General features: G+C 32.6%; 2 protein-coding genes across 6 annotated transcripts in view; one reads left to right on the forward strand and one right to left on the reverse strand.

Annotated features, from left to right (window-relative positions):
• LOC127846669 (uncharacterized) overlaps window positions 1-26,199 on the forward strand; it is a 337,381-nt gene that overhangs the window by 117,498 nt on the left and 193,684 nt on the right. The window lies entirely within an intron of this gene.
• Window positions 11,716-25,210, reverse strand: LOC127846659 (uncharacterized). 4 transcript variants are annotated; one of them, XR_008033603.1, is made up of 5 exons: window positions 21,403-21,538; window positions 19,454-19,707; window positions 18,744-19,309; window positions 14,520-18,571; window positions 11,716-13,901 (listed from the first exon to the last, which is right to left on the reverse strand). XR_008033603.1 is itself a non-coding variant. In XM_052378121.1 (5 exons), exons 2-5 carry the CDS (start codon window positions 19,696-19,698, stop codon window positions 14,989-14,991), a joined length of 945 nt encoding a protein of 314 aa, XP_052234081.1. In that variant the 5' UTR covers window positions 19,699-19,707; window positions 21,403-21,538; the 3' UTR covers window positions 11,716-14,988. The 4 variants fall into 4 exon arrangements, 3 of the variants coding, with proteins under 3 accessions (XP_052234081.1, XP_052234072.1, XP_052234062.1); XM_052378121.1 differs by having other exon boundaries at window positions 11,716-15,018; window positions 18,468-18,571; XM_052378112.1 differs by lacking the exon at window positions 21,403-21,538 and adding an exon at window positions 25,110-25,210 and having other exon boundaries at window positions 11,716-18,571.

Raw genomic sequence — 26,199 nt, forward strand, 5'->3', positions numbered from 1 at the left:
ATAACTCAAGAACCCTTACGCCTAGGATCATGAAACTTCATAGGTACATTGATCATGACTCGCAGATGACCTCTATTGATTTTCAGGTCACTAGGTCAAAGGTCAAGGTCACGGTGACTAGAACCAGTAAAATGGTTTCGGGATGATAACTCAAGAACGCTTACACCTAGGATCATGAAACTTCATAGGTACATTGATCATGACTCGCAGATGACCCCTATTGATTTTCAGGTCAAAGGTCAAGGTCACAGTGACTCAAACCAGTAAAATGGTTTCCGGATGATAACTCAAGAACGCTTACGCCTAGGATCATGAAACTTCATTGGTACATTGATCATGACTCGCAGATGACCCCTTTTGATTTTCAGGTCACTAGGTCAAAGGTCACTGTGACTTGACACAGTAAAATGGTTTCCGGATGATAACTCAAGAAAGCTTATGCCTCGAATCATGCAACTTCATAGGTACATTGATCATGACTCGCAAATGACCCCTATCGATTTTCAGGTCACTAGGTCAAAGGTCAAGGTCACAGTGACAAAAAACGTATTCACACAATGGCTGCCACTACAACTGACAGCCCATATGGGGGGCATGCATGTTTTACAAACAGCCCTTGTTTAGAGATTTAATTAAATATTAATAAAATCCATTCAATTAAATGTGCCGAAATTCGTTCAATTAAATGTGTTGGGTGTGTGTATTCGAAGTTAATAAGGTCCTTACGGACCTGAGGCTGCACAACGTCAGGACCCAGAGTGTGCCCCACCACTCCTATCTAACTAACGCTTGATTGGTCATTGTCGACTCGGGTACTTCTTAAATGTACCCCGGGTACTCTTTAAGTATTCTTAAATTACATCGGGTACGGAAAATATACTGAAACGTACCCGGGAATAATAACGCTAAATTGGTCGTTGTCGACTTTTTTTCAAATTAATTCTGTTCCATATCTATGTCAATATTCTGTAAAATGGCTTCTATATCATCAAAACTCGTGCTTAAAAAAGCATTTTGATGATTTTTTTTTCAAAGAGAATTTTGTTTTGTATTCCTTAGCGCGTTTTACGACATTGGATTTTAGGCGGGAATAAAACTCGGGTGCAGTCTAAATTGGTCGGGTACATGTTGGTATAATTATTTTCCTCACCTGGGGTACATTTAAGTATGCTTAAAAGTACCTGGGGTACATGTAAGTAGTACCCTAGCCGACAATGACCGATCGAGCCTTACTAACATACTAGACTCACGAAAGTGGGGGTGAATTTAATATCAAAGTTTCAATTCCAGCTATTAGTTGACACTAAAAGAGTTCCACTTTTGATGTGGTATCTGTTAAAGGGAAGCGCGGCAAGGCTGTTCATCACTGGCACCTCCACTGTTTTTTAAGATGCATTAATAAACGAACCAATGCTACTTCCGAGCTGATAAGGATCGGATGTTTTTAAACAACACGGAGAATTCTTCAGGGTGAGAAGGGTGTATATATTTGTTTGAAAATATTTCGCATGATTCAAAATTTGGGTAATGTAGTGGGATTCGGCGAATATTGTTTAATCCACATAAGTTTAGAAATATAAATCACAACCAAAATTTTGAAACGTGAGGACTTATATAAGCTGTGACATTGTGTTTTAAGCAGATGGATGTTATTCGCATGTGTGACACGTAACTTTTCATGTAATTAAATACATAACGCTCTCAAACGATTGCATCCAACATGTACAAGTCGCTTCATTTACAAAAAAAACAACATTGGTTTCATCTCGATCTAACAGATAATTTTGCATTTTTTCAAAAGCGATCGAGCCATTGCCAAGGAGGTGGTGCGAAGAAAAGGAGGTGACGATAATGCGCATTTTAAGCTATAAAGTGATATTTTTATTCAACGGTTTTTAGGTATTATATTTCCAAGGTTTATATTTGTATGTTAACTACTTAAATTGTCAATCTGTATTTTTTCTTATAGTGCCTTGATGGTTTTAAACGCTTGTCTTTGTAAGATAAAAATAAATAAACGCTGAACAACTTGAGTTTGTTCGTGATCTATTTGTGTACTGCTTCCGTGTGTATTACCTAAATAAGCTTTATGTAAATAATAATGATATCTACCAACAATTACAGCACAGTTTAACTTCGTGAACACGTCGTCAATACAAAACGTGTGTCGTAAGCAAGGTGAAAAACGGAAAGCCAATTTTTAGGCCCATTAAATCGTTTCATGTGACCAATCATTAGCAACATCATATTAACAACAAAAGGCATAAGATTTGTAACGTTGTTGATATAATAAGTGCCATGCAAGTATATCAAAGTAATAATAAGGCTAACATGCTTCGTTTAATAGAAAAAAATGTGAATACAATATAAGATATGGTCAAATGCGTGAATACCGGTCTTAATTAATATAAAAATTGAACTGCATACTTTAATATTGATTTGCAATATTGCTTGGTGTTTCCTATCAACTGCGCGAGGCGTAGAATACAAAGTTGTTTGTTCCCACTTACTGGCTCTTTTTTTGCTGCCGACCATACACTTTTTGTGTGGTATTTTATATCGATTTTTTCATCTTGCAGTTTGAAGTTGATCATAACGAAATATAATAAATTAAAGTCTGCACTATAATGCAGAAACATAAGATGCAAAGAGATTTGTTGAATATGTATTGTCATTGAATATAATTGTCAACTTGAAAACAGCTTGATTATAATAAAAAGGTAATGAAAATATACCGACCTATCTTAATTTTGGGGAGATGTTAGTGAAAACAAACAAGCTGTATTCTTATTAAGATTAGGTGACTCCTTCATACAGCATTTTGATTAGGGGAAACAACTCATAGCTTTAAACAAAATGTAACATCTTTTATCTTGAATTATCTAATTGTATAAACACATTTGTTGTACATGCACTAATTTGAGAATGCTGGGTATTTATTTATTTTTTTTAAATATTAATTACATTAAGAGAGTTGTTTCCTTATATAATTTAATATTTACATATTGATATATGTAAATAAATAAATAAATAAAAATATATCGGATTGGCAAATTTTCATTGTAGTTATGATATTTGTGAGGAAACAGTAAAACTGAACATTTACCAGGATCCAAAATATCCATCATATGCATTTTTGACGCTTTTAAACCCTGAAAATTATAAAGCGTTGCAGCGCAAAATGATTGAACAATTTTGAGAGTTCTGCTGTTGTCGTTATATTTTGTGATACTACGAGGATTGCTTATACATGTATAAAATATATATAAAAAACATCTCTCATTTTATGGACGGATGGCAGAGTGTTCTAAGCGTAGACTTTTACTCCAGGGGCCAGTGGTTCGAGCCAAGTTGAGGTTTACTTATTTTCTTTCTTTAATTGTATTCTTGTTTTTTTTTACTGGAGATTTTTGGATCCAATATATATGTTTACATTTAGCAATATAAAGCATTTTAAAAATGACAAACTTCAATACATGCCAAAATCTGTGAAAAGAACGCTTTGACGTTGAAAATAATAAATAAAAACAATCATAAAAAGGTATATTTTCTATAAAATTAAAGTAATGTGATGATTTTTATATAAAAAATTTAAATCATAAATCGTGCACTGGCGCAACCGCCTACTCTTAGCGCCACCTCCTTAGCATTGGCTCCATCTATTTGGAAGAACGCAAAATGATCTAATAGATATTTGTGAATGCAACAAACATCAATTCTTTTTTTCTTTAAATCCACCATGTCACAGGTTATAAACGTTTCCAACTGGGCTGTTATTGTATGTTTCTGACCATTTATGTGTTAATTAATCTCCACTGAATCGCACTTTATTGCCATATTTTTTAATAAACCTTACTCACCTTGCAGAGTTATGATTGTATTTAGTGCCATCTCGGAAATAGACCTCGAGCTGGCTCATCTATTAATGCATCACAAAAAGAGTTTGCGCCCCTAATTGACAACCGTCCAAACTCAAACTTTAGTGAGTATGCATATATTATGTTGAAATTGTGTATGTAACGGTAGGTTGATCTGGTTCGGTATTGCATTTTGGGGTGGGTTCAAGGTCAATAGTACCATTCCATAGAAAACCATTTTCCACTAAATATCTTGAGTTAGGATAGAGTTTATGTTCAGTAAGTATGTTTGTCCGTAACTTACATGCACACGTATATTTGTAAATATGTTTAGTTCACTGTTAAAATAATGTATAAAATTTGAAAAAAGTCTGCCCAATAACTAGAGTTAGATGAGAGGCATTGTTCTGCTATTTTCTGGTTAGGTAGTTTAAATGCAGAACATACTTGCAAAGTCATTTATATTCAGATAAACCAATTGATCAACATTTGAAAATCTAATTTTTTAACGACTCAAGATATTAAACTTCGAATATTTCTCTTTGGTCATTATATTTGGTGACTGACAACAATGTTCAAATTACAATCAAAGAGTTAAAATAGTATTGGAGCAGCTATTGTTGAAATATCCACCACTAACTGGGGGGGGGGGGGGGAGCTTCCAGTATTACAACTTTTGTAAAATCACATACCATATCAGATATAATTTTTTGAATGAAACAACCATTGGCCTACAAAATCGGTCAGTGTTGGTTGTGCCTATGAAAGTATGCATTAAATGGGTTTTCAAAAAGTGTTGAGATCGGTGAACATTTATTGATGTCGTACGGGTAAAATTATTCATTCTGCATCAATTGTTATTGCTAAATGTTAGATTTTAATAAATATAATTTTGCAAAGTCATACATTTATAAATTCACTTATTACATGTACTTAGAAAAATCGCAAACTGATAATGAAATGCACTTATATTGGGCACTCGTATAACATGAGATGTCAGATTAAAATATATGAAGCCATTACCGATAGAGAAGATGGGATATAATTGTTTGCGCGCTTAGTCACAAAATGTGTCACGACGCTGATCTTTCAACTGCGTCAGCCATCAGCATAATGATATAACAATTTCTAAAGAGAAAAGTAAACAAATTAATAAACATTTACTCAGCTGACAAGAGTATTTAGAAAGGCCTTCGTTAAAGGTTAAGCACACATTTCACGCTGACAGCTGATTTTTTACCCCTGTAACCGTATATGGCATCGCCGGAGTTATTCTATGTTCGCGTTCTTAATCCAAAAATATACACTCATGACAGTGACTGACATGTGTCAAAACACACCTTCGCCTAATTGATAACACACCTTCGCCTAATTGATTCCGTCTTTAGCCTTTTTACATGATAATTTAAACCCTGTTAAACCAAAGTATTGACCGTATTTTTTTCTGAATGAGCTATGAAATAGCGCTTATTACCACAGAGAGAAGAATGGCTGGGTTATTTGCGAAATAACCTTTTTTAAGGATTTTTTTAAAGCAATTCCCGATAGAACTAAATGTGCAAGCTATAAAAACCGCACATGACGCATTTCTATTTTAATCAACACACGCAACGTATGACATATATACTATAGACAAATTGCTGTTCTTTTGAGAACATGAGTTCGTGATATTTTCGTGATCAGAAATTCTATTAAGTAATTCAATTAGTATAGCTCTTCAACTAATTATGACACGCGTTTTTCAAGAAGCCATTCAAAGTCAATAAAAGGTCGGCTCTCACCCAGTATGTCGGTGTTATTTTTGTAGCGAGGTGATGTCCCCTGTACTAAACACTGCGTGCGATATGAGTTATATTTCTATTTGAATGACGACTTAAAGGGATCTTTTCACGGTTTGGTAAATTGACAAAATTGAAAAAAGTTGATTCAGATTCGCAAATTTTTGTTTTAGTAATGATATTTGTGAGGAAACACAATTACTGAACATTTACCATAGTCCAATATAGGCATTATATGTATCTTTTGACGATTTGAAAACCTAAAAATTATATTGCGTTGCAACGCGAAACGATTGAATAATTTGGAGAGTTCTGTTGTTGTCGTTTAAATTTACGAAACTAATAAGATTGCTTATATAAGGTATAAAATACTTTAACTGTGTATACCCGGCGGAATAGCCAAGAGGGCTAATGCGTTTTTACTTCAGACTAATTCCAGGACTCCGGGGGTCACTGGTTTGAGCTACTTTTTTTGCCTTTTTTAAATTTTATTCTTGATTTTTTACTGGTGCTTTTAAGATCCAATGTTTACATTTACCAATATAAAGCATTTAATGACAAACTTCAAAATCTGTGAAAAGGCCCCTTTAAGTGAGTCATACTTCTTTCAATTTGTTCAATTATTGTCACGTGCATGGACGTGTTCAGCGGAAAACTTATAAAGCACGGTGATATGTAACTACCGAATCAAAAGTTCTAATATAAAAAAGACTGCATTTCAGAAGCTGCAGATGTAACTATTTATTACGAAATGGGTCGTCACATATTCTTTGTATTTATTTTTAAATTCTGAACATTTTAAAACATTTAGTAGGTCCCTTTTAGCCTCTCCTTGAAGCGCATTCCTGTTATCTTTCACATAGAAATTACAAATTAGACATTGATTTTCTCCACTTTAATGGACCTTTTCACAGATTTTAACATGTATTGAAGTCTGTCATTAATGCTTTATATTGATAAATGTAAACATAGGATCTAAAAAGCTCCAGTTAAAACATTACAAGAACAAAATAAATAAATAAAAAGGTAACCCTCAACTAGGCTCGAACCACTGACCCCTGGAGTAAGACTAACGCCACTCGGACCACTCGGTCATCCATGTTCATACAATGCATGACGTATTTAGTGACAACAACAGAACTCTCCAAATTATTAAATGTTTTCGCGTTGCAACGCTTTATAATTTTCAGATTTTTAAATCGTAAAAAGATGCTTATAATAGATATTTTAGAGCTGTTCAATATTACTGTTTCCTCACAATAACCAAAGACGTATAAATACCAATGTATTCTTTAGGTGTTTGCAATAACCACAACGAAAATTTGCGAATTTGAAACATTTTTTAATTTGTAAATTTTCCGAAATGTGAAAGGGTCCCTTTAACCCATTTATGCCCAGTGGACTCTCCCATCCTTGTAAGTTGGATCCACGTATTTCCAAAATTAGGGATGTCTAGTATATTTATTTCTATATTTAGAACAATTCTTACAGAAATTCATTTAAGCAAACAGCGTAGACCCAGATGAGACACCGCATCATGCGGCGTCTCATCTGGGTTTACGCTGTTTGCAATGTCCTTTTTTCAGGACGCTAGGCATGAATGGGTTAAACAGCGGGGCGTGTGCCTGGATAATTCTAAGCCACCTCATAATTGGTAAAACTCTTAACGCAATTGAAACGCGACATATACAGAGGCAAACAATTCAATTACTATGCCGATTTTCCTACAAGTTTTAAGATTAATTGCTGGGGTTCATTGAAATGTACCTGAAACTGTGCAAAAAACCATCTTGACGTGTCTAAATATATTTTAATATCGTACAACACAGTAGTTTAATATTCGATTAGTTAAAACAACATCTGTGTGAAAATGTAAAATCATTTGAAAGTGTAATACATTTTATTGATGTTTATAGCTATAAAATTTCCATATTCTGAAGCGGCCGGTGACTTGTATATATTTCCCGACACAAGTCAAAAAGAAGATAAATACAAACGAAAAAGAGTAAATACCTATCATATAGAAACAAGAAATATCTTTAAAAAAGATATACGGCGTTGATTGTGGTCGATGTTTATGCACGATCAAAAGTTATCTCTATGAGATAACAAGTAGCGGATGCCTTTTTTCTGCGCAGTTGTTAGCTACATCATAAGCAAATCAATTACGGGGTGTTGCGCCAGATTTCGTGGCTTATTTTGCTTTATGTGATATTATTACTCAGATATCTATATTTGCAGTATAGAAAAACACAAGAAACATGAAAATAAACGAGTGCATATAGGTCAGCCGGCAATACTCGAATCTTATTTAATCGCATAATTATAGTATAGCGAATTATTGTGGTCATGCTTAATAAACTGGTCTAAATGGATAAATATTTCTAATTAATTTTATCAAAATTGGTCCTTATCATGCACATTTTGAAACCATATTAAAAATCGATGATTGACATACCACAATAATATCGCCGAATATCTTTATTTAGTATCTTTCTGATCAAAACAGACTTCAAGTGCACAAAGTTTACGAGACGGCGTTTATATAAAGATTTCTGCAACTGACCGCAAACTGACCTTGATACCTTGCGGATTGGAATGCAATGCATTACAGTCACTACGTTATTGTCAGTAAGACACAATGATCGCAACCCCTTTTGCGAACTCCGGTGAGGCCTAAATTAAAATTGAGTTTGTTTGCCCTTTACCGACCGACCCACTTTTTACCCCCCGACCCAAAATTTTTTATTGCGATTTCTGAAAACTTATTTTTTTTATTTTCGTTTTTTTCGACGATGATAAAAGAGCCGAAAGCAATATTTATTCATGCGCGTATTTATATCCCTGTCTATTATTATCGCCCTTGACCGACCTAGGTCGCTCCGATGGTTGGAATTTCATACGCCCCAGAATAGACAGTAATGCAAGCGTCTATAACCAGCATCGCGATCGGCGGTGTTCCGTGAAAATGGCCGAACGACATCATACTTAACCACTGGTTCGCGAAAGTAGTCGGACATATACGAGTTTACGTTCGTTGTACACATGTTGTTAACGTGATCCAAGATGGCCGACACTTAAAAGAAATAACGATGCTCAGCGAGAACAAATAAATATCGAATTTACGACGGACATCATATAATTAGTATCGATTAATGAAAAGAGCGTGTCATTCTACGATTGAGCATAGGTTTTAGATACAAATAAAACTCTCTTTTTTTTGCAAATGTATGAACTGAATGTCACAGAACAAGTGATGAAGTGTTTGAAAATTGGAATGCAGTCTACTCGCAAAGAAAAATACATCTAACATTTACAGGATTTTTTTTTGTCGAAAATGCAAAATAAAAGACAAACATGATTTGATTTATATGCAAGTGGATATGTGTTTAATCAGATTCATGTGCATATTCTGCTTTATTATGTTTGCCACACTGAACAGTTTACTGTAATGGCATGTTAGTGAAATGGATATGTAAAGGTAAACTTATTTAATTTATTAATGTCTCTTAGCTAAATACATCGACAACACTCAAGTATATATGTTTAAAGCGTTAGTATATCCACTGTCCTACAGTGGGACTAACCACCCTCTCCCCCGTTGCGCCTACACCGAAAGGTCCTGCAACGTACCTATCCAGATCCAGAATTTATTTCCCCAAATCAAGTTTTCATGCTTATGTTAGTTGCAATAATACAACTCCCAGCTATTGACCCTTTGAGCTGTACGTATGTACTCATAAAAGCTCAGAGCATTCAAGAAGAAATAATGCTTTATAATAATGTTCAGTTTGCACTTTTATGAATTTACTTTTCCATGCTGAGACTATGCACTAACCGGTCAAACACTTAAAATTGAGGCCTGTAAAAACTTCAACAGGCCTGTGAATTGTTTCTCCTGGTAGGCAAGTCTGGCCTGTAAAATGTGATGGTCTTTCGCCACGTCTGAATTTTTCCATTAAAGGCTTTGGGCTGTCTTTCTACACTCCTTAAATGCTTGTTGCATGCTAATTAAGCCCAATTTAAGGGAAAGGTTTAAGTTAAAAATAAAAGCTGTCTGGCTGTTAAATAATTACAAATGCATTTGAGCAATTAAAATCATATAATGAACAAATATTTGATGTAATAACACACAAGCATGCATTTGATATTAATATATGCAAGAAACAGCAAACAAGATAATGTTAAGCTACATAGGGCTTCGTACACTGCAACAGTGCTTTAAAGGGATCTTTTCACGCTTTGGTAACTTGACAAAATTGAAAAAAGTTGTTTCAGATTCGCACATTTTCGTTTTAGTTATGATATTTGTGAGGAAACAGTAATACTGAACATTTACCATGGTGTAACATAGCCATTATATGCATCTTTTGACGATTTTAAAACCTAAAAATTATAAAGCGTTGCAATGCGAAACGATTGAATAATTTGGAGAGTTCTGTTTTTGTCGTTAAATTTTGTGAAACTACGAAGATTGCTTATATAAGGTATAAAATACGTCCAGTATGTGTACTCGGCGGAATAGCTCAGTAGGCTAAAGCGTTTTTACTTCAGGACTCTGGCAGGACTCCAGGGGTCACTGGTTCGAAACCTGCTCCGGGCAATGTTCTTTTCCTTTTTTAAATTTTATTCTTGATTTTTTACTGGAGCTTTTACGATCCAATGTTTACATTTATAAATATAAAGCATTTAATGAATAAGTTAAAAAATGCCAAAATCTGTGAAAAGGCCCCTTTAATAAAAGTGTTTTAAATATTCATAGACTATTAGTGTATTAAAAATATAATTTCTCAAATAAAATAAAATAATTTTCCTACCTACCTACCCACCTGTAAAATTTAGGGTCGGTAAAGGGCAAACCAACAATATTTTAATTGTGGCCTGATGAACTGTATATAAACTCTGACTTTCACAAAATGGCCGCGTATTGACCCGAAACCTCGCGGGTTGAAATGCAATGCAAGTAAGTACTAAATATGACAACATAGCCTTTAGTTAAACGCTTTTGCGCTGGTAATTCTCTGAAAATAAAAGGTGAACGCACAAACTGTATTAATGTCGAAAATTGATTGTAAAACTGTTCTATCTATTGGGCCTTTTCATTAGAGATAAAATTGTTTCATGCAGTAAAACAGTGTTACAAAGACGCGGATATGTTTCCAATGTTCTGGTGTTATACTCAAATCAGCCAATGGAATAAATGAAGTGTATTCATTCGTACCTAGCCGCGGGAAATTTTATTTGAGTATTATTGGACACTTACAAAGGTCAAGTCAGGGTGAAAAGCTGGCTTAATACAGCTTACGCCGAAAAATTGTAAAGTTAATAATTTCTCAAATTGTTTTGTCTGTGTTTTTATAGTTAATTTATAACAAATAAAATAACCTAGTAGAAAAAAACATACGGTACGTCGGTAAATGCTTTATATTCCTCAAGTACAAAACATTTAAACCGTATTTGTAACCTGTATTTATTGTTTTAACGATAGTTGATGTTAGTCATATTTGCGCATGACGCGGCTTTAAAAATGGGATTTGAATGTATGGGAAGAAAATTGCATCTTCTTTAAATATTAGCATACCATATATTTCGATGACGAAGAAACAAATTCGTAACAAGTCATGCGAGACACAATATGATCTGATCCCATCTTTATGTACGTTCGCTATTGTGTGGTTTCAATTTGCGTAACAAACAGTTCTTGCGGTGGCTACCTGACTCTCTCTCTCTCTCCTCTCTCTCTCTCTCTCTCCCTCTCTCTCTCTCTCTCTCTCTCTCTCTCTCTCTCTCTCTCTCTCTCTCTCTCTCTCTCTCTCTCTCTCTCTATATATATATATATATATATTATATTGCGTAAATCCTGACTTTGAAATAAAGGAAGCAAAAATACGTTCCTAAAATAATTGGAAACAACGGTTTAATTGTTGTTGTTGTTGTTCACTTATGGCAGATACTTTTTTAGATTTAATGAATGTCTAAATGTTCTAAATTTTCCGACTTATTTTTTTTAAACCATACCCAATTGTTAAGCTAAACATACCGAAACGAACTGATGTAAGAAAAGAAAGACGATATGATAGTGTCATTTTCATTGTTTATTGCGTCACAAAATTCATGCAAATTCTAATAATAGGCTTTGATATTTCCCAGATACCCCTGTATATAGTAATTGGTCTTGAAATAAATACATTTATTTAAAATAAAATGATAGAAAACATTATTCACAACTAGCAATATTTAAACCCAAAAATGAAGATGATTAAACAAAACATGATACAGAGATCAAGATAATGAAACGAAAAATGATGATGACGAAGCAAACATGAAGCAAAGATGGGAATGATGAAACAAAAAGAAGCATAGATGAGGATGATGAAACAAACATGAAGCAAAGATGAAGATGATACACAAAGAAAAGATGAGAATGATAAAAACGAACATAAAACAAAGATGTTTGTTTAAAAAAAAACATAAAGCAAATCTAATAATTAATAAACAAATTATAAACACGACGGATAAAGAACTTAAAAACATGAACAAACGAAACAATTTAAAAAAACAAAAACAAAATATAAAAGCAAGCAAAACACAAATATTTTTGGCATTCATATTTTAACGATTTTTTACCGAGTTTTATTTTATCATTTTTTTTGGCATTTGATATTATGTTTATTATTTATTTGTTTTCTTTTATGTGGATTTTTGAAGTTTATATACAAACATAAAATTACAAACATGATACAAAAATGAGGATGATAAAAAACATGAAACAAACATGAGGATGATGAAAAAAAAATCAAAAAGAAAAATAAATAATAAAAAATGGTAACAAGCAAAAAACTTCTTTTTAATTTCTATATATATATTTTTTGTATTTTTTTATATAGATATTTTGCAGTTTATATCACTTAATATGCAGATAACTCACACAAAAATTACAATCATGATACAAAAATGAGTATGATAAAAACATGAAATAAAGATGTGGATGATGAAACAAAATATGAAATAAAAAACATAATAAAAAATGATAACAAGCAAAAACTTTTTTTCTATTTCGTTGTATATATTTTTTTGGCATTTTTTTGCAGTTTATATCAGTTTATATGCAGGTAGATAACTCAAACAAAAATTACAAACATGAAACAAAAATGAGGATGATGAAAAACATGAAATAAAGATGTGGATGATGAAACAAAATATGAAATAAAAACATAATAAAAATGATAACAAGCAAAAACTTTTTTTTTAATTTCGTTATATATATATTTTTTGGCATTTATTTTTTTTTGTATTTTTTTGCAGTTTATATGCAGGTAGATAACTCAAACAAAAATTACAAACATGAAACAAAAATGAGGATGATGAAAAACATGAAAAAAGATGTGGATGATGAAACAAAATATGAAATAAAACAAAATAAAAATGATAACAAGCAAAAACTTTTTTTTTTAATTTCGTTATATATATATTTTTGGCATTTATTTTTTTGTATTTTTTGCAGTTTATATGCAGGTAGATAACTCAAACAAAAATTACAAACATGAAACAAAAATGAGGATGATGAAAAACATGAAATAAAGATGTGGGTGATGAAACAAAATATGAAATAAAAAACATAATAAAAATTATAACAAGCAACACATTTTTTTTAATTTTGTTATATATATTTTTTTGGCATTTATGTTTTTATATTTTTTTGCAGTTTATATCAGTTTATATGCATCAAATAAAAATTACAAACATGAAACAAAAATGAGGATGATGAAAAACATGAAATAAAGATGTGGATGATGAAACAAAATATGAAATAAAAACATAATTAAAATGATAACAAGCAAACACTTTTTTTATATTTTGTTATATATACTTTTTGGCATTTATTTTTTTAATATTTTTTTCCAGATTATATCAGTTTATATGCAGGTAGATAACTCAAACAAAAATTACAAACATGAAACAAAAATGAGGATGATGTAAAACATGAAATAAAGATGTGGATGATGAAACAAAATATGAAATAAGAAACATAAAAAAAAATGATAACAAGCAAACACTTTTTTTTAATTTCGTTATATATATTTTTTTTGGCATTTATGTTGTTGTTTTTTTTTGCAGTTTAGATCAGTTTATATGCAGGTAACTCAAACAAAAATTACAAACATGAAACAAAAATGAGGATGATGAAAAACATGAAATAAAGATGTGGGTGATGAAACAAAAAATGAAAAAAAAACATTATGAAAAATGATAACAAGCAAAAACTCTTTTTTTAATTTCGTTATTTATATTTTTTTGGCATTTATTTATTTTATTTTTTTGCAGTTTATATCGGTTTATATGCAGGTAGATAACTCAAACAAAAATTACAAACATGAAACAAAAATGAGGATGATGAAAAACATGAAATAAAGATGAGGATGATGAAACAAACAATGAAATAAAAAACATAATAAAAATGATAACAAGCAACAACTTTTTTTAAATTTCGTTATATATATTTTTTTGGCATTTATGTTTTTATATTTTTTTGCAGTTTATAACAGTCTATATGCAGGTAACTCAAACAAAAATTACAAACATGAAACAAAAAATGAGGATGATGAAAAACATGAAATAAAGATGTGGATGATGATACAAAATATGAACTAAAAACATAATAAAAGTGATAACAAGCAAAAACTTTTTCTTTTTTTTTTCGTTATAAATATTTTTTTTGCATTTATGTTTTTATATTTTTTTGCAGTTTATATGCAGGTAACTCAAACAAAAATTACAAACATGAAACAAAAATGAGGATGATGAAAAACATGATATAAAGATGTGGATGATGAAACAAAATATGAAATAAAAAACATTATGAAAAATGATAACAAGCAAAAACTTTTTTTTTTTAATTTCGTTATATAAATTTTTTTGGCATTTTTTTTTGTTATTTTTTTTGCAGTTTATATCGGTTTATATGCAGGTAACTCAAACAAAAATTACAAACATGAAACAAAAATGAGGATGATGAAAATAATGAATCTAAGATGAGGATAATCAAACAAAATATTTCAATATAATTACAAACATGAAACAAATGAGGATGATAAGAAAACATGCAACAAAGATGAACATTAACAAACATAGATGAAGATGATAAAACATTTTTGGGTTTTGATATTTGCGTGATTTTTTTTCCAATTTGTGCAATATATATTTTTAGTTTACATTTAATGTTTTTTAATAAATTCCAAATTCATATCAAATTTTTGTTAAACTTAAAAAAAGCCATGAAATTAAGATAAGATACAAGCAAAATTTCTGGGAAATTCAAAGAATTAAAAAAAAATGAACAAAGCCAAACAGTTTTACATTGATGAATCCGACGAGGATGTCACCTGAAAAAAATCATTAAACAAAATTACATATAATTATATAAAAGCACATTTCCTGACGGTTAATGTGTATTAAATTGCAGGTGAATCAAAAGCACATTTTAACACAGGTTAGACAAGAAACTTAGCATTGCACAACCAGAAACTCATTTATCTAAAACTAAGTATTGAGTAGAAACAGCAGTTTCTTCAGACATATTACTAATAGCCTTTTGTGACATCAAAATGCAAGGTTTGATACTTATTTTTATTTTCATTAGAGCTATGTTCATACTCAAAATGATCCCACAAAGTTTCATCTTTTAAAGGGATGCTAGGCCCAACAACATACACCAATCTAATAAACTATTTACCGTAAGTGTACTAAAATGTCATTTGGGCTTGTTGACATTCAGACATTCACTTAAAGGAGCATAGTGATGGATTCATTTTGATAAATGCTTGGCTGAATGATTATTTTGTTATAATTCCGGTAAAAATTATCAAGAAAATCAGTTGTAGAAATATAATCATTTTACAAGTACCTGAAATTATAAGGAAGCACTGCTATTCTCAGTATGTATAGTTACAATAGTGTTGTAAATTATTTCTGTAGTGAAAAACTTTTGTATGCACTAGATTGAATTCAATTCTAATCATAAATGAAAAGTATTGTTCCATATTTAATATCAACAACAAAATCTATTATTGTTGCTATATACATATATATAATGATATAACATGGGAAATGAATAATGTTTAATATGTGCATCAATACATGAACTTTAACAAAAAAAGTTACTATGCCCCCTTTGAAGTAAATAAGATGATTGTCATTAGAAGTAAGCATAACAATTATTAATACCCCAGTAACTACCAAGCTCTCAGTTCATCAACACACATATCAGTAATAATTTCATACTAAATTACATTCATTTCTCTACTTTAATATAACAACAGTGCACAAAATATGAAACTTTTGTTGTGAAAGGGATGTGGTATCCGTTTAGCGATAAGAATGTACTGGTTTTTATCCTCACTCGAGAGCACTCTCACAAACATCTCAAAGAAAACTAAGTATTGGTTCTGCCCAAGAAAAATACCCAGTAGAGTATCTCAATAGATTTGTAATGCAGTAGAGCTAAACAAAGTATGTTAAAACTAAATACTTAACTAATTTGATAATTTAAAATTGAATGTGACTTACCAAGCTTACCAACCTTCTACAAAATAGCACCAAAGGCATTTCACCATAACATGGGCAATATGCCCCAAATACATATTTCAATGTCATATAATAAGTTACAATAAACATGTCACAGTATATCATTAAAAGTAATCACAAGTCTGAAACATAATCGGAAAAACATTTTAATCAAGTTTTCAATGATACAATCATTGGTCTACAACTGGATGTCCTGCAAACGTTTTTTTGTAACAATAAGTTGAGTGTTAATATTGAGAAATCAAAGATATTGTGTTTTAAGAGAGGTGGACGTCCTTCTAGAAATGAGTGATGGTCTTATGCAAATTTACCAATTGAGTATTATGCTAGTTTAGGTTATTGTAACTGGGTAACTGATGTTAGAAACTCATTGTATTCCAATGGCTTTAGTTATGTATGGGAAGCACAGGCAGTTGTAAATGAGTTGTAAATGAGAAGCTGTTTTTAGATTGTTCTGTTAGAGAGCTGAAAAATCAAAGAATTGTAAATTGGAGAGCACAGTGTGTTGAAAATAGTAAATTGTATCATTGCATCAATTACAAAGGTGAATTTGGTACTGAACATGCTATTGATATACATAAATTCAGGAAATGCCTCGCAAACTTTAGGCAATGCTCACATAACCTTATGGTTGAGAAAGGTAGATATTTTAACTTGGAACGTTAACATAGAACTTGTTGAGGATGAGTGTCATGTTGTTATGGTGTGTCCATTATATGCAGAATTAAGAAGAAAGTATTTTCCGTTCCATTACTTAAATGATGTTAGTCAAGAGGTATTTAATAGACTTATGTCAACAAGGAATGTAACAACCATTCAAAATTTTGCTATGTTTATATATTATGCATTAGAAGAGAGGCGTCAGTTTATGCCTATATATGACGATTAATATTTTCTGTAAAGTTTATGTCTATATTTTCATTGTATATGACTAGTACAATAGCGGATTGTTTACATTTGTTGACCTTTTTTCGATAGCATAAGGTATATAAATCAAACATGATGTTTGTAATGTTCCTTTTGATAGTTACATTATTGCTTGTGCCTTGAGACTGCCTACTATTTCGTTTCGAATAGGTAGTCTAGATTAAGGCAAAATGACGAGCATTTCTTTTTGTTTAAACTTCAATTAATTTGACATATGGTCTGTCACAGTTCAGAAATTTTTGCGGGTAGGTGACTTTTGTTAAGTTTATAAGCGAATCTTATGGATGAGTCTGATTAACTATGACAGCAATGATAATTAAAAAAAAAAACGTCATATTTGTTATCACATGCCTTTAAAATAGCAAATACTAAGTACACATTCATAACGTCATTGGAACAGTGCAAATTGTATTTTGTGTATGAAAACGTAAATGTCAGTACAAGAATATGTTATATAAATTAAGGCCTAATTGTTAAGAAATATGATTGTATTGTGACTCTTGTCAGGTGCACATAAATGCTGCTATGTATTTAGATTGCATATTGTATTTGGGCTGGTGGCCACATATGTACAATAAATGAATAAATGTACAACCGTGTAAATAAAAAGCAAATCATAAAATCTTAGTAACATAAAAATCAAGTTTTACCCCTGTTGAAACACATAATTATTAAAATCAAAACTGCCTTTTGCCTTGTCAATGTCCAAAACTAATCACTACTGGTAACAAGTATAAAACATTGCTTCTGTTAACCTGTATTTTGATAGTTAAAACAACAGCAATAAAAACAGCCAGGTTTATTTTGTAACCAATGGATGACAAAGTCTCATTATTCATATTTTTCCCTTTTCAGACTGCGGTGACAGAGTCTTAAGTACCGCCAATCAAAGACATGAATTGCTTTTTAGACAGAACTAGCACAGTCATTTTCATTGTTTCTATATTGTAAAATTAAAAAAAACAACGTCATATTTGTTATCACATGCCTTTAAAATAGCAAATCCTTAGTACACATTCATAACGTCATTGGAACAGCTTTAGTAAGGGATGGAACTGATTGCAAGGACAGTTGAAATAGGAACTGAGCATCATATTAGCAGTAGAGTAGGCTACTTTGAGTTACTTTATTCCTTAATATCATTATGTTGCCTGTTGTATGAATAGCTATACAATGAAATCAATAAGTAATTAAAAAATCTCTGACAAATGATTTTGCCACTCGTGTCAAATGATTCTTTTTTTACTGTGATCTCCTTAAACTGACTAGTAACTTGTCTTTTTAAAACTCCTCTAAATAAGTATGTTATTATTGTTAGTACCTCTTTGGTTCCAAGTCGAGCTCGCACATATAACTCCTTGAGTTTGTCGGCGCCGGACAAAACACCAGCCCCAGCCACGCCTCTCAAGATGTTAGCACCAGCACCTTCAAACATTTATTTAAAATAGACTGACATTGAAAGGATATGGATGTCCACAACACAGTAAGGGCATGCAAACAAATTAGCATTGTTATACTGTCAATACATTTACAAAAAATGTCATTGATAAACACATTCAGGAATATCTTTCATTCTTTGTGACCAAAAGAATATTACCTTTGAAGAGAGCAGCAACACCTTCATGCTTGATCACCTGAATGGCACAGTCAATGGATCCCTTGTACTTTACAGCCTCACCAGAGGTCATCATCATGCGGCGGCGGACAGTGTCCACAGGGTAGGACAGAATTCCAGAGGCAACAGTTACGCCATAGCCCAATGCAAAGGCTCCAAAGAAGTTGGCACTTTCGCCCAGTAGGATGGGCTTCAACGTATCAAACAGGCCAAAGTAGGCACCGCGGTACAGGAAGATGCCGACAGCACTGCTGACAAAGCCACGGTACAGGCCCTGAACACCATCAGTGGCAATGGTCTTCTTGTAAACATCAATCAAGCCATTGAATTGACGCTCTCCACCAGTCTTGGCAGATTTGTTGTCATTTGCAAGGCGTGTCCGAGCATAGTCCAGGGAGTACACAAAAAACAGGGATAAGGTGCCTGCAACTCCCCCAGAAGCAATATTTTTTCCAAATTTGACAGCATAGGACTCATCTTTGTTTTTTTTAAACATAGCCTTCACTTGGTCTTTGAAGGCAAAATTCAGAGCCTGAGTAGGGAAGTACCTGAAAACCATTTTGTAAAAAGTAAGAAGCTATTGGGGAAAAAAAGAGTTATATCAGTAATATCAGTAATGACCTAATTTAAAAAACAACAGGTACGTTTATTAGGAGAATTCCGTCAACAAATATAATAATTAAAGCATGTACCTGATCACATTTGCAAGGTTTCCTCTCCAGAAATGCCGAATGCCTTCTTCCTTGTAGGTTCTCATCGTGCAATCAATCACACCCGCATAGGGTTTGTCAAGGCGGCCACTTTTTAACATTTCGCCCTGGTTCTGAACTAGCAGCTTTACTCGTTCTATTGGGGCTGCTGCAGTTTTGGAAATGCCGGCAGCAATCCCGCTTAGCAGGAAATTCTCATAGAAATTGATTTGGGGTTTCTGAGACATCTTTGCAACCTGAAATAATATTAATTTATTCTTGTATCTTCCTCCATTCTTTCGTTGTTGTTGTTTGCATATTTTACAGCAGCACATTTAATTATTTGACAATTTTATGTCTCTTCTTGTTGCTTTTCAATGCGACTTATGACTCTTTTGCAACAGCTTAATTCTTAATGTTCAAAATACATTATATTAAAAATAACAACATGATAACTTAAATTATTATTTTTGTATATTCTTCATTAATAATAATTGTTAATGTTATGAAGTATTTATAGTATTCCCTGATGGCTATTTTTCATGTTTAACCCTTACTTGTCACATGCTTCAAGTTTCCATTATTGAATCGTTATTTACTTTGTATGACTGTTATCCTGATTGAATCCACTTTGCAGGAAGAGTATTATTGGTAACATGATCACACTGACACTGAATCAGATATACTGAGTAAAAAACAATGGTAATGTTACTGACACTGATCCAGATATAGACTGAGTAAAAAACAATGGTAATGTTAAACTTTCATATAACTTAAGCCCAGCATAGTAAAATAATTTGCTCAGTCATTTCCAAAGTAATATACTACTAAGCCAAAATCAGAACTTAAAATCAAACTTCAGTATGTTTTTAGAGTACAGGATGTTTTAATTACTTTACAATTTTTGGTCCTTTATTGAATGCCCTATTTTTAATAACCATGATCAAACAGTAAACTATTCAGAGTTAGTCCAGAGGGTAGACACACACTTTCATATTTCATACTTACTTAACAGAAAAAGTCTTTTTGTGTCTGTTAAAGTGTGTGTTGCAAAAAAGTTGTGTTTTAAACAAACGTCATTATCCATAGAATATAAACAAATTTTTACACAAATTGTTTTGTTTAACCAGAAAACAAATCCTAAAATGTTTGATTTTTGAACTTATTACTTCCTCTACATGATTTATGATTTTCTCTTTTTTTTTCACTAAAGAAAATTGTTCCAAAATAACACATTTGTTTCCTTACTTAGCTGGTCAATATTATTTTTGTATTTTTAAACATTATTTTATTTTTGTATTGTACATCTACAGTAACGGTTGGAATAACATAGATAACCAGTAATTTACCTTGCAATTTATGTGTTTAATATAAAAAGTAATGTATTTATTATATTATTAAATTCAGTAATGTCAGTAATGTTTAGCCTTTAATGATTTTACTTTGTCAGATAAATAACTTATAACAGATTAATAACTGTATTGTGTAAACTTTTAAACAAAAAAAAGTTGGTTTAAATCTGACGTTTCAAAAAAGAGATTCTTTACACTTATTTTACATAGGTTTTCCCCATACCTCGTTCTGAAACCACACTTTTACTCGCGGACATGCTTGGTCGCTTGTGTTTCACTACGTCGCAATCCAATTAAATTCATTAGAATAATTGAAAACATGGTTTCTAATGAAAGATAAGACATTTCTTGTTCATTTTAAGTAAAAAAGATAAAGTTTATTTCATAAAACACGAATAAACAATCCCTGAAAATGTTTATTTACATTACAATGGTGACACAATGGCGGAGCCTCATTGAGTCATTCGGATTACCCATTGACCTTGTTAAATTTAGATATTTTAATGAAAAAATGTGTATTATAAACATTAAAACAGATGCATTTTTTAATTATTTACAAATATTGTAGCCTAAATATATGACAACTTTGTAAACTCTTACTTTAAGTTGTTCCCGTTTGTTTCAAATTTACGCGCTACGGGTATACTTCGTTGCCAATGACGCCGCTCAAGTCAAGGGAGATCATTCATTTATACCATATAAGACTCCATAACAGAAGAGTTCGCAATTAAGGTCGCAACACACTATTTTACATCCGTATTTATGTAATGTCAAACCTTTAAAGTTCGTAACAAAAATCAAGTCAACATGTCGCACGTAAAGACACTCATTATCGTGCATTTCATTGAAATACTGTAGTCTCCAGTCTTAAAATATAACAGTGATTTCTAAATGAACATCAATTCGTTCCCATCACACAGGTCGAGAAAAAGAAAAACTATACAAGCGTCCTTAACTGTTCCAGTCAAATACAGTTCTAAGAAAACTGTTCTTGTTTTTAATTTCTCAGTTCCAAACGTTTAAGGTTATATAAAGGCAATAGTAAACTGATCCCTCTTGTCCCTTTGCGTCATCAATACGTCATTTTGAGTGGACTTCCGATGGTAGTTCGCGTTAAAACTTGTTTGTTATATATATTTCGTTAATATATAGTGTCATTCTTATTTTTATTTTTTATAAACAATCTTTTTTTTCTTAGAGGCTACATATTATTATATTGTTAAGTGTCCAATAGAAAGAAAAACAGGCTATATAGCCTATAGCAAAAATAGTTCTGTGTAATTAATGTCGTTAGCCCTGCAAAACAAGTATGCACACATTACTTTGTTATTTTCAACTGTTATTTTTATTTGTGAATTGTACAATACAGGTTTAAATTAGGTTCATAACTAGTTATTACAAAAATGCATCCTTCATAAGGAAATCGTACTACAACAAACCCTATTACCAATAGTAGTAATTACCTATGATTGTCCCTTTATGATAGATCTATGCTTTCAACTTGCTTTACTTAAGACACATATTTCAATATATACTGATTTGTTTCATAACGGTCTTCAAATTCAATGTGGATAATGTGGATAACTGATTACTGGACGCTGACATCTAAAACTTTATTCTTAAGTTTATATTTTGTAAACAAAACAATTTTATATAATTTTATGATCAAATGGGGATCGATATTATACTATATGTATTTATTTATTGGCTAGATTGAACTTTACCGGTACGCAGCTGTTTACCACTATCGACAAAGCGGGGGTTTGGGGGCGGTAGCCCCCAATACTTAAGAAATATATAGGATTAAAAGGATTAGCCACTGTTCCTGTTGGTTCGGCCACCTACGCATTCAAACTCGCGCAAGCGTACAATGATCGTCTGCATTATTAAGAAAAATGTGATATTTAAAAGGGAAAATATCTATGTTTCATAAAACAATAAAAATATTCGTCAACAAACATGCGTTACATCAATAAACTTTCATTTTCAAGTTGAAAGCTGGAAGTCAATATCTGCTAGACGTTTTCCTATAAGTTCGTGAATTCGATTGGTCAAACGCACGCGCTCTATTGTGAGACTCTGTGAGGGGAATTGTTGAGGCAAACGCAGAGTCTTTTGGTTCTCTATCTTGCGATTACCTTATCCTTGATACATAATGAACTTATTTAACAAATAACGTATAAAGTATTAATATTGAACGCATTCAAATGGTATGTTCAAGCGAATGTAATGAATCATTAATGATCAGCGATTGAACGATTTTACAATCAATTAACGAATGCATAACTTATAAAAGTTGCAAAACAACTTTAAATTTTAACAACAGTGTGGGCAAGGGAAACTGTCTCCTCTTCTCAGCACCGATTTTGTATGGCAGAAGGAAGGGTGGACCCAATGCCCAGACTCGTCGCACTGCCCCCAATTAACGATTTTTATGTGCGGTCTCGTGTCCAGATTTGTTGGACTAAATTGTCCACATACGCAACATTTTCCGGTATCGTACGTGTCCGATTCGGTATCAGAGTCTTCACTAACAATGTTGGCGTGCAATTTTTGTATGCCAGTTATTGACGGCCTCGGGCTTTTACATATCATCTGGCTATGAGATGTGACGGCATTGACATTTTTCTTGGCGTCGTACATCTCCACCTCTTCGATGTATGCATCACTTGTTATTAATTTCCCGCCAGGTTGGTTTTGTATTCGCCGAAATCTTCTTTTGGCATCTGCATGTGATAGGGGTTTGCGCCTCTGTTTTCGCCCGATAATACTCTTCAACTGCCTGCTTGCCAGCCCGTACAGCTTGTAACTTCTGAAGAGTCGAGTCTCGGAATGACTCGCATGGCATGAGCTTTTCTGAAGGCACCGCATTCTTGTTTAGTGGGTACACACCGCCCTTCCGGAAGGCTGACACGATGTTCCACGTGCTAACTGCCTTCAGGTAAGCGCATGGCTGTATTGCTTAAACCGTAGCCAAGCCTTGGGTAGTTTTCCGCATGTTCTCCTTTAGGAATTTGTTAGGATCTACACGTCCACTAATCCGATCTAATAAAGGGATCTTTTCACGCTTTGGTAAATTTACAAAATTGAAAAAAGTTGTTTCAGAATCGCAAATTTTCGTTTTAGTTATGATATTTGTGAGGAAACAGTAATACTGAACAATTACCATGCTCTAATATAGCCATTATATGCATCTTTTGACGATTTTAAAACCTAAAAATTATAAAGCATTGCAACGCGTAACGATTGAATAATTTGGAGAGTTCTGTTTTTGTCGTTAAATTTTGTGCAACTACGAAGATTGCTTATATAATGTATAAAATACGTTTAGTATGTGTACTCGGCTGAATAGCTCAGTTGGCTAAAGCGTTTTTACTTCAGGACTCTGGCAGGACTCCATGGGTCACTGGTTCGAAACCTGCTCCGGGCAATGTTCTTTTCCTTTTTTTAATTTTATTCTTGATTTTTTACTGGAGCTTTTACGATCCAATGTTTACATTTATCAATATAAAGCATTTAATGAATAAGTTAAAAAATGCCAAAATCTGTGAAAAGGCCCCTTTAAGGATTGATAGGAGATGTACTATTGTAGCGCCACTCGACGTACCGATAGATTTTTCGTCTTTACATCCTATACTGCTTTTAGCAAAATATCGGGGTCGTATGATCTATACCTACCATGGTATCTCTGAGGATTGGCCTACAACGTTAAAAAATCCGCTTGGCGTTAATAAGATTTTAATTGATTTCCGTGTGTATAAGATAAACCCCTTAACGGGCCTCTAAAATATGACAACGCCGACCTGAGTCGATAATGTACAGTAAACTGACCTTGACAAATGCGAACACAGGAACCCGGATTATTCGAAAACGTATATTGGAAATATTTTTACTTAAAAGGTGCTTTTTTTCAAAGGGTTTTATGTTTGTGTTCATTGTGTGTGCAATTATTATGGTGACAGTACAACTTCTTACATTCTTTGTCCTCATTTTTCGGATTTTATTGACCAAGAAATATATTCGGCTTGAAACTGAATCGAATTCGGACGCGTCGCGTGCAGTGCACGGACGGCTTAAAAATTACGTCATAAAAAAATTCACGAACTAATAGGAATTCACGAACCTATAGGAATGAAGGATACAGTATAATAATAAGGTGTTGCGTTAGTTGTTATGTGTTAGGTGTTAAGGGTTAGGGTTAGGGTACGCTGTTTGATGTTAAGTGTTGCGTACCGGTAAAGTTCATTCGTACCTATTTATTTATTATTTTAGCCTAATATCTGATAAAAAAATTCTTAAACTCTTACTTTAAGAGGTTTCCGTCTGTTTCAAATTCACGCGCTATGGAGATACTTCGTTGCCAATGACGCCACTAAAGGGAGATCACTCATTGTATACCATATTAAACTCCACAACAGAAGAGCTATAAAATAAGGTCACACTATACTATCTGTATTTATTAAATGGCAAACCTTCAAATATAGTATAATATTGTTTAAGTCAACAGATTACACCGCGGGACTTCCATAACCGTGCATTCTATTGAAAAGCTTTATAGGCTCAATGCATTTAAGAAACAAAAAGGTCGGCCATGTGATATGTTAGAAAGATATCGACGCGTAAAAATGTTCTCTGTTTGTTTGCATCGTTTTGTCTCCAGCTACTGTTTAGTGGCATACAACCCGCATTTGCGCAAGTTCCCACTGTAGACTCAAATTTTAAAGACAACGGTGATTTCTTAATTAACACCCATGGGTTCCTATCACACCGGTCGAGAAAAGAAGAACCTAAAGAGTGCCCTTGTCTGAAAGCATTGTTTTGAGTAAATCAATATAAGATTTTTTAATAGTATACTTTACAAATCTCAATTATAAATTATACCGTTACCATAACCATATAATCTACATATATAAATTGTGAAACCCCATAACGGCAACAACAGAGAAATTATTGTCCGTAAGTCTTTTATAAAAGGTAAATGACCAATTCTCTATACACTGGAGATAATAAAAAAAGAACGACACTTAACAAAAAACATTATCAAAGCTGGGATAACCGCCTCGGGATCGTCGATGCAAAGGATTTGTTATTTAAATGGATCACACATATCACATACTTAGCCTAATATTAATCACAAAGCATACACATGTGAAAAAGTATGAAGCAATATGAAGCAATAAAAACCCGTACTCTAACATGTAACGAGACCTAGCACCAAGATAATATTGAAACGCGTAATTAATTGGAGCTCCTTTATAATATAAATATATTATAGACTATATTTTACGCTCGAAACAGACACTTCGATTTGCTTGCATTTGATCAGCCAATTATCACTATTTCGCACCGAGCGTCCCATTGCACAAAACAGGCGCATCGAATGCACAGATTTGCAGT

This window comes from Dreissena polymorpha, chromosome 1 (genome assembly GCF_020536995.1).
Source record: "Dreissena polymorpha isolate Duluth1 chromosome 1, UMN_Dpol_1.0, whole genome shotgun sequence".
NCBI classification, from domain to species: Eukaryota; Metazoa; Mollusca; class Bivalvia; order Myida; family Dreissenidae; genus Dreissena; species Dreissena polymorpha.